Source organism: Eurytemora carolleeae, unplaced genomic scaffold, assembly GCF_000591075.1.
Source record: "Eurytemora carolleeae unplaced genomic scaffold, Eaff_2.0 scaffold816, whole genome shotgun sequence".
Classification (NCBI taxonomy): domain Eukaryota; kingdom Metazoa; phylum Arthropoda; class Copepoda; order Calanoida; family Temoridae; genus Eurytemora; species Eurytemora carolleeae.
In genome coordinates this window covers 231,154-241,085 of record NW_019396746.1, presented here as the reverse complement: position 1 = coordinate 241,085, position 9,932 = coordinate 231,154, and the positions used below count along the sequence as shown (strand labels likewise).

The 9,932-nt window shown below is 34.7% G+C and overlaps 2 protein-coding genes across 2 annotated transcripts in view; both read right to left on the bottom strand.

Annotated features, from left to right (window-relative positions):
• Nucleotides 1–7,495, bottom strand: part of LOC111708110 (uncharacterized) — a 35,448-nt gene extending 27,953 nt beyond the window's left edge. The window contains exons 1-2 of the mRNA XM_023481376.1: nt 7,486–7,495; nt 6,925–7,309 (exon numbers count right to left, since the gene is read on the bottom strand). Coding sequence (XP_023337144.1) covers nt 6,925–7,309; nt 7,486–7,495 — 395 coding nt within the window. The remainder of the gene's footprint in view (nt 1–6,924; nt 7,310–7,485) is intronic.
• A 432-nt stretch (nt 7,496–7,927) lies between these two features.
• Nucleotides 7,928–9,932, bottom strand: part of LOC111708108 (uncharacterized) — a 9,759-nt gene continuing 7,754 nt past the window's right edge. Inside the window, exons 2-3 of the mRNA XM_023481374.1 lie at nt 8,200–8,338; nt 7,928–8,086 (exon numbers count right to left, since the gene is read on the bottom strand). Of these exons, the coding sequence (XP_023337142.1) occupies nt 7,943–8,086; nt 8,200–8,338 (283 nt within the window). The 3' untranslated portion in view covers nt 7,928–7,942. The remainder of the gene's footprint in view (nt 8,087–8,199; nt 8,339–9,932) is intronic.

The window sequence follows — 9,932 nt, the reverse complement described above, 5'->3', positions numbered from 1 at the left end:
TTATTCTGTCTGTGAGTAAAATCAAATTTGTTCCTTCTGTCTGTGAGTAAAATCAAGTTTGTTCCTTCTGTTTGTGAGTAAAATTAACTATGTTCCTTCTGTCTGTGAATATAATCAAGTTTGTTCCTTCTGTCTGTGAGTAAAATCAAGTTTGTTTCTTCTGTTTGTGAGTAAAATCAAGGTTTTTTCCTTCTTTCTGTGAATAAAAATTAACCATGTTCCTTCTGTCTGTGAGTAAAATCAATTCCTTATGTCTGTCTGTAAAATCAAGCGTGTTTCCTCTGTCTGTGAGTAAAATCAAATTTGTTTCTTCTATCTGTGAGTAAAATCAAGTTTGGTTATTCTGTCTGTGAGTAAAATCAAATATGTTCCTTCTGTCTGTGAGTAAAATAAAATATGATCCTTCTGTCTGTGAGTAAAATCAAATTTCTTCCTTCTGTCTGTTTGTAATATTAATTTTGTTTATTCTGTCTGTGAGTAAAATCAAATTTGTTCCTTCTGTCCGTGAGTAAAATAAAATATGTTCCTTCTGTCTGTGAGTAAAATAAACTATGTTACTTTTGTCTGTGAGTAAAATCAAGTGTGTTCCTTCTGTCTGTGAGTAAAATTAACTATGTTCCTTCTGTCTGTGAGTAAAATAAATTATGTTCCTTCCGTCTGTGATTAAAATTAACTTTGTTCCTTCTGTCTGTGGGTAAAATAAACTATTTTATTTTTGTCTGTGAGTAAAATCAAGTGTGTTCCTTCTGTCTGTGAGTAAAATAAATTAAGTTCCTTCCGTCTGTGAGTAAAATTAATTTTGCTTATTCTGTCTGTGAGTAAAATCAAATTTGTTCCTTCTGTCTGTGAGTAAAATAAACTATGTTACTTTTGTCTGTGAGTAAAATCAAGTGTGTTCCTTCTGTCTGTGAGTAAAATCCACAGTACACAGAATAGTAAACAATAAGAACATGCACAAGACACTTTCACCACAACGGAGCCAGAGTAACATGAATTAATACACACTTCCGCTCAGGACACAATAGGGGGGGGGGGGTTAAAAAGGAGGGGGGATTATCAGAAAGGGAGAGTAATTATGATAAAGAACCACCTTAACAATCATCTTTACTACAACACCTCTATAGCATTTTGTCTAAAGTCAGTAAATATTTGAAAATATGAAGCCGTTAAAATATATAATAATATATGAATATGCTCAAAATAATAATGTTGATTGCCAATCTTTGAAAAATGTGTTGTCAACAAATTATTAGAACTGTGATATATTTTAACAATTAATTTCTAAACCTTAAGATAAATTAATGCTATTGTACTTTCATGATAACTAATAATTACAAGCCAAATTCTATAGATTGCATGATTTCATCTAATAAGTAAGTAAAATTTATTATTTGATATATTAATATATAGATATTAGTGTATACGCTCAATAATATGGAATTTACGTGTTTGAAATGTGCTACATTCTAATAAATGCTCTAGTATTTCTTAAACAAGAAATACGCAAGTCACTAGAGTAGAGAAACCACAAATGAAAATAAGCAGAGATATATAAAAAACATGGATATCTAATTGAATCTTAAACAGCCAAAGCTTTCAAGGGTACACTGGATAATCGGGCATGCCACTTAATCAATGGAGGGTCAATTAAGAGCTCAGCATTATTTATAATTTATTTGTATGTAATTTTTTAATAAACCTTCAGTTGTTTGTTTCTGTGTTGAAACTGTAAATTTTTTTCAATGTTATGCGTAAAAATTTACATTTTGCACAATACTTCCGGTTTCGAGCAAATTACGCAAAAAAAATGCGCAAAAACGCGCAAAACTTAATGTGCTTCATGCGGTAAAGATGCGCAAATTTTGCGCAATAAATTGATAATTTCATGGAAACCCTACTTAAAACAGATTTTAGATTTAATTATAATTCATTCATGGTCAGAGCTAGGGTTGAATACCAGTAGCTGACTTGCTCACCAGTTTTCAACTCTCGACCATAATTATTAAAGATTGTATCTCTAAACCTTCACGAATCCGTGACGGATAAAATGCGTAATTGGCGTACGAAAAATAATATAAAAAGGGTTCTTAAGCAATAAAATGACTTAGCAGGAAGAGAGTGTTAAAAAAATAGATAACGATCTTATTCATTTAAACTGTAAAAAACTGTAAAGACTAAAAAAGTATTATGCTATATCTTTTATAAGTTATAAGTAGCGGAAATACATCTTAAAGCTTGTCGTTTTAATTCTAAATAACCCTTCATTTAACAAAATAAGGGGAAAACGGGGGTTTTGCAAAATGAACAACGGTACCCTGATAACCTTAATCTGGTAAATAAAGTGGAACGTAACGACGTTTTTTCCAGTTGGGAAAGGGTTTAATTCTATTGATTTTGTGGTTATTTCTGAAGCAAGAAATGCGCAAGTCACGTTTGTAGAGAAACCCCAAATAAAAAATGATTAGTTTTTATAAACAAAACCATGGATGTCTAATTTTAATCTGTGAATCTGACATACCACTCAATGGATGGTTACTTAAAATCCGATTAACAGTTCCTTTCATAATGGTGTTGGTAAATAATGTGGGTTAGAGAAAATAGAACAGAAACCCAGTAATATGATTGCAGGTTTTTTAATAAACAACATAAGTATAGGTTTAATAGAATATTTAAAATAGATTTAAATGACCCCTATTTCATCGAATGCAGGGTTATCAGTTAATAATAATAATGAAAGTCTGAAAGTAAAACAAACCCTAAATTTTAGTTTTCCACACACTTAAAAAGAAAGGTATGTTATGTTTTCTTCAGATATTAAAATAGAAATAAGTATAATGTTGAACAAATTCTAAATTCAAATATGGGGGCTTTTTCGCATCACCTAAATTGGTTGGAAGAAGGTAGGGGAATTTTCCAGGGTTTCCTCCATTTCCCCAGGTGGGGACCTGACCACAATCTCCGGGAGGGGGAATTTAGTGTGGTCCAGGGCTCCCTCCAATATCCCCCATGCATGGGTTGGGGGGAAACAGTGCAGTGGTTTCCAAAACTCATTCTTTAGCAAGCGATTTTTGTTATTGTGCTTTGACCTCAGTCTATTAATTAAATTAGTAAAAACATTTAATGATAGTAATTAAAAATGGAACTTTCCATATTACTATAAACTTTTTTAAAAAGGTTTTGGAAAACATCAATTTGTTAGGAGAGTCCACTTTTGTTTTACATTAAAGGGCATGGGGGCGGGGGCTATAAGTGAAAAAGCATGGGGGCGGGGGCTATAAGTGAAAAAGGTTGAACTAGTTTTGGATACTAATAGCATAGCTCAAAAGAAAAATTTGCAGAACAAAATTTATGCTTTTATTTAATCTTTAAATAATTTGGTTTAGATCGATTATGCACAGTAAAAAAAATCCCTATTTTTTTATCACTTTTATTCGATCGACAATTTAATTCATTTTCACATTTCGATGTTTTTGTCGCATGTTGAACACTACACTACCCCCTAGGGTCAAACGCGCATACAGGACGAAGAACAGTTGGTGCGCGCGTTCACTGCACTATATACAGAAGGAAGATTCGGACTAGAGCACTAGCTGTCCGACATGCGCTTTCTAGCGCGCACTCTATGGATTTAATTGGGGGAATAGGGGACTCACGAAGTATACCTGGAGTTGAAGGGGGGGATAAACCGCAGGGAAAATGGTATACCAATCCTTTACATATTGAATATTTACAATCAACATTACATTCAATCTTTCAATAAATAATTCAATATCAAGTCATCACGATTTATTTATCCATTTCATTCATTCATTAATTCATCTGTCCTAATCAAAAATCTATTTATCCCTTTATTCCGAAAACACGTCTTGTCCATCTTAAACAAAATTTTACACCAAATATAAGCTGAAGTTTCTTGGTTTCCTAACAACAGAACCTGGGAAACAGGAGAACTAGGGAAACAGCGGAAACCGGAGAACCAGAAGAACCAGAAGAACCACGAGAAACAAGAGAACTAGAAGACCTAGGGAAACCACTTGAACTAGGCAAATAAGCATAACCTAAGGAACAAGAGAACTAGAGAACTGGGGAAACCATTTGAACTAGGCTAATAAGCATAACCTAAGGAAACAAGAGAACTAGAAGACCTAGGGAAACCACTTGAACTAGGCTAATAAGCATAACCTAAGGAAACAAGAGAACTAGAAGACCTAGGAAAACCACTTGAACTAGGCTAATAAGCATAGCCTAAGGGAACAAGAGAGCCAGGAAAACCAAAAGAACCTGGAAAACCAGGAGAACTTTAAGAACCAGAAGAAGCAGGAGAACCAGGAGATCCAGGAGAACCAGGAGAACCTGAAGGGCTATTGATCCGAGAAAACCAAAAGAACTAGGAGAACTTAAAGAATCAGGAGAACCAGGAGATCCAAGGTAACTAGTAGAACTAGGAGAACAATAGGAGAACTAGAAGAAACCGGAAACTATATATTTTAATTTAAATGAAAAAAAGAATGATTTCAGTACAATTATGATTTTGTCTAAGGTATTACTTTAGTGTTTTATCAATGGGTAGCTTTTTTCTATATTAAGTATCTATTTATAAAGTTGAATGAACTGAAAGAAAAGGATTCGAATTTTCTCCAGATTCAGCTTCGTTCCATTCACACGGATTAAGCATAGAAAAAGATCGTGATTTGACAAATGTAAACAAGACAAGGTAGAAACCTGGTTAGTTACCATATATATACCTGCTCCGCACCCTAGTTTCATCCCTTACTCACAAATTTAACTAGTTTCAAACATTACTCCCAGCTTTAACTAGTACCAACCCTTACTCCAAAATTTAACTAGTTAAAACCCTTACTCCAAACTTTTCTCCAAACCCTTACTCTCAACCTTACCTAGTGCCAACCTTAACTAGTCCTAACCCTTACTCCAAAACTTACTAGTCCTAACCTTTACTCCCAATCTTACTTATACCGACCCTTACTCCCAACCTTAACTAGTCCAACCTTTACTCCCAACTTTAACTAGTCCTAACCCTTACTCCAAAACTTACTAGTCCTAACCTTTACTCCAAAACTTACTAGTCCTAACCTTTACTCCCAATCTTACCTATTCCGACCCTTACTCCCAACCTTAACTATTCCAACCTTTACTCCCGACTTTAACTAGTCCTAACCCTTACTCCAAAACTTACTAGTCCTAACCTTTACTCCAAAACTTACTAGTCCTAACCTTTACTCCCAATCTTACCTATACCGACCCTTACTCCCAACCTTAACTAGTCCCAACCCTTACTTCCAACTTTAACTAGTCCCAACCTTTACTCCCAACTTTAACTAGTCCCAACCCTTACTCCCAACCTTAACTAGTCCAACCTTTACTCCAAACCTTAACTAGGCCCAACCCTTACTCCCAACCGTAACGTCACCGAACACTTTACCTCGAAGCTTACCTAGTCCCAACCCTTACTCCCAACCTTACCTAGTCCCAAACCTTACTCCCAACTTTACCTAGACCCAACCCTTACTCCCGACGTTAAATAGTCCTAACCCTTACTCCCAACCTTACATTGTCCCAACCCTTACTTCCAAATTTACCTAGAACCAACTCTTACTCCCAACTTTAACTAGTCTCAAACCTTACTCCCAACTTTAACTAGTACCAACGCTTACTCCCAACGTTAACAAGTCATAACCCTTGCTCCCAAGTTTAACGTGTCCCAATCCTTACTCCCAACTTTACCTAGCCCCAAAAATTACTCCAACGTTAAGTGGTCCCAACCCTTACTCCCAACGTTGACAAGTCCAAATCTTACTCCCAACTATACCTAGTCCCAACCCTTATTCCATCCCGTTAACAAGTCCTAACCCCTACTCCCAACCTTATCTGGTCCCAACCCTTCCTCCCAACTTTAACTAGTTCTAAACCTTATTCCCAACGGTAATTAGTCCCAACCCTTATTCCCAACCTAAACTAGCCCCAACCCTTACTCCCAATCTTACCTATACCAACCCTTACAACGTTAACAAGTCCCAACCTTTAATCCGAACTTTAACTTGTCCCAACCCTTACTACCAACTTTACCTAGTCCCAACCTTTACTCCCAATCTTACTTATACCAACCCTTACTCCCAACATTAACTAGTCCCAACCCTTGCTCCACATTTAACTAGTCCCAACCCTTAATTCCAACCTGAACTAGTCCTAACCCTTACTGCACACTTTAACTAGTCCTAACCTTACTCCACACTCTAACTAGTCCTAACCCTTACTCCCAACCTTATCTAGTCCCAACCCTTATTCCAAACCTTATCTAGTCCCAACCATTATTCCCAACTTTATCTAGTCCCAACCCTTATTCCCAACCTATTCCAGCCCCATAAAGATATTTTTAATCAGAATTTAAAATAGAATGTTTTTTGATTAGAATTTCTAGTTTTTTAATTAAAAAATTAACGTTTAATTAATTCTCCAGAGATTTTTCACTTAAAAAATTCGTTGAAATTTGAAAAGTTAAAAAGAGAAATTAAATGTAAACATCTGAATTGAACCTTTTCATTAAAATTTCTAAAAAGCACAAATTATCAATTTGTATTCAGAACTTTAAAAATGTTTATTTTCCAGATATTAATAATTGTTGATGCAAAAGATCAATGAAGATCAAAATTCATCCTTAACTTTGGAAGTGAAGTCTAGGTAAAGTTCTTCATGTGTTCCATGATAGGATGGTTTCACAATATTATAAAGTATTTTAATGCTTATGATTTAAATATTTATAATTTTTTGGGGTCACATGATGAAAATTTTCTTGAACGACTTTATGTAAAAATTATTAAATAAAATTCTGTAGCTGTGAGAAAAACTTTTTAAAAAATATTTAGAAAAACTAAACGACATAATATTGAACGTTGCAACCCCTACCTTGAATCAGCTTGGTTATTAAGTGATGCAGATGACTGTGAAACAATGTCAGAATCAAAGCTAAAATCTATTTCATCTTTGTCGTCTTTGATTTGCTGAGAATTCTCCTTGGCATTCGTGGTAAGTTGCACACTGTCGTGAACAGAGTCACGACTGGTGGATAGGGGCAATTTACTTATATCCGGGAGACCCTGAATCAAATCCGGACTTTTCTCAACAGGTTTATGAATAGGAGCAAGGTTGTCTTCAGTTAGAAGGATGCTCTTCGCCTCTCCACGGATGCGTTCTTCGTTGGCGATTTTTTCCAACTTGCTGCAGGATTTGGATGATTCTAGAAGTTTTCGCTCAATAGCGGCATATTTTCCTTCTTTCTTGTCAGGTTTTCCTAAGGAACAAGAGAACTAGAGAACTGGGGAAACCATTTGAACTAGGCTAATAAGCATAACCTAAGGAAACANAGTCATGAGTTCAACCAGTTCAAAGGCATTAAAGCAAGAAATATGAAGTTAATTTACTAGTCTCAGTGAGCACTGAGCTCTGATGAAGGATATATTGATATGCTCATCAACATCAAGCTTAACCTCTCTACCTTCTAAGCGTTAGGCGTAACTAGATTGGGAGGGGGGCGTGCTAGTTTAGCCACATCAAGAATTCAATGTTCTTTAATAAACAAAATTAGAAACTTTGAACCAAAATATTAATATCTCTAACATTCTATTCGTAATTTCGACTAAAAAGTTAGGTTTTCATCAAGGCTCCTCAGCTAAATAATGACAGAAAAAAACACCCTTAAAAGTTTGTTCAACTCGTTTTTTATCCTTACATGCCTTTATCTGCTGTCACTGGTACGTCTTTGCCACCTTCTAGCTCAGAGTAAGAAAAGCAAACTTTTAAGGTTTCATGTAAGATATGAACAAATCGTAATTTTTATTGAATAAAATTAAGTTTGGCTTGTTCTGAACTGAAAGCAAACAAAACCTTTATATATCTAAATGGATTAGAGTAAGAATTTTTTTTATTATTTTGTATATTTGGAAGAATCCCTGTCAGGTTTAGATGATGCCTTCCCCTCTCTTCTTCTCCCTTTTCCTTCGCTTTGGTAGACAGGGTTCTTCCTGTCAGGCAGGGGGGGAGGAGGACCCTCATCCTTATCCTCATCATCCTAATAGTAGTAATAGTATTATTATTATCATTATAATTATTACGATTATGATTATTATTATTTTATTAATATTTTTATTATTATGTTTATTTTGTTAAAAATATTGTAAATACCTGTATTTGTCGTACATCCTTAGATTTGCTGAGATTTCTGAGTAATTTTGCTGCGTTCTGAAGACGAGTTGACTCTCTTCGTTCCACCTTACCACCCTTGCAGGTCTTGGAACTGGCATCTTTAGGAGAACTTGAACCACTGAAATATAAAGATTCGAATCTTGGTTTAATCATTTTACTGAAAGAGACTGTAAGGGTAATTTCAACTGACCCGATCCATGCAAAGATTACAATGCCCGATTCACAACAGTACCCGAAAAAGCTTTTACAGATCAAGTATGAATAAAATATCAATGTTTTATTTTTTTAAATGATTATTTTTAATTGCGAGTTCGCTAGAAAAGGGATTTGCGCATTTCTGCTTGCAGGAAAACAATATCAGAATTAAGCATTTGTAAACCTAGAAAACCCGACCAAATCTTCCACATTGTTGATCAAATAACAATTTTAAGGGTACCTACGTTAATTGGGCATTGCCATGTTTGCATGGATGTTCAATTGAAATTACGCTTACAGTCCCTTTGACGTCTCTTATTTCAGAACTATTGATAATCAGGACTTGAAACAGAATGGAATTCAATCCATTTGCAGAGATATGTTGTAGTATTATAAAAGATTTATCTTTTATGAATTAGACGGTCTGTTTGTTATTTATTTATTTATTCATCAATAAATAAACTGCGAAAAATTTAACGGAAACCCGATTTTTTATTAATTTGCTAAAAATGAGTATTCTGGGTCTCAGAAATATATTAAAGATAGTATTAGTTATGATCATAAATTAATAATTTAAGGTATTTTTGAATGAGTGGAAAACCCATCTTAAAGAAGTCACTGTGGAAAAGTAGCATGGCAAGATTTTATGGATCAATTACAACGAGTTTATAAACAAGATTTTACTCTTCCTCCATGACAACTATACACAAGCACTCCTTATATATTTATAATTTAAGTCCATGACACTCTGTATTACTCACTGGGCGTGAGAATTGTGATAAATACAGTGGCTTCCTTTCCCAGGTCCTGATGTTGCATCAAATCAGCCGAAATTATTCTTCTTCAAGCTACACACTACCGTTACATGTACACACGATGGGGGGGTCTTATAATGGGGTTATTACAGGGGAAACGAATAAGTTTAAAGAATCAAAAGAATTACACAAATCTAATTCAGTCAAAGACAAGACGCCCAATTGGTACATGAAGTATCTTTACAAGACGCCCCCTGGCTAATTCAACTAGCCTGGCACTTTCTTGTCTCCGCCCACTTTTTATTATTAAGACACGCCTTTCATTCAGAAACTCACAGGGAGATCATATCCGGGAATGAAAAGCTAAAATTCCCACTAAAAAAAACAGGGGGTGGCAATTTTTTTTTTGACATTTTGACATTAACTTTTCAACTTAAGTGTTACCTTTAATAATGATATAATAAAGGAAATTATTTTGCAGAGGTCTTTTTATTAAACAGTGAGACCCAAAAAACTCTGGAATTTGAAGAAATCTTATTTTATATATATTATTTGATGTTGTGATAATGTTAATGTTCAGTGCTGTAGACATGTGTACATACATTAGTGTTTCATATTTCTTGGACTATTGTGTTTAAAAATGTCCTTTCTATGGAATGTCCTTTCATCCATTAAACTGTTTACGGTCTTTGAAGGGTCCTAATAATTTATTGGAGAAATTCAGATTTTCAAGTATTAGATAAACCAATTAGGTTGGGGGGG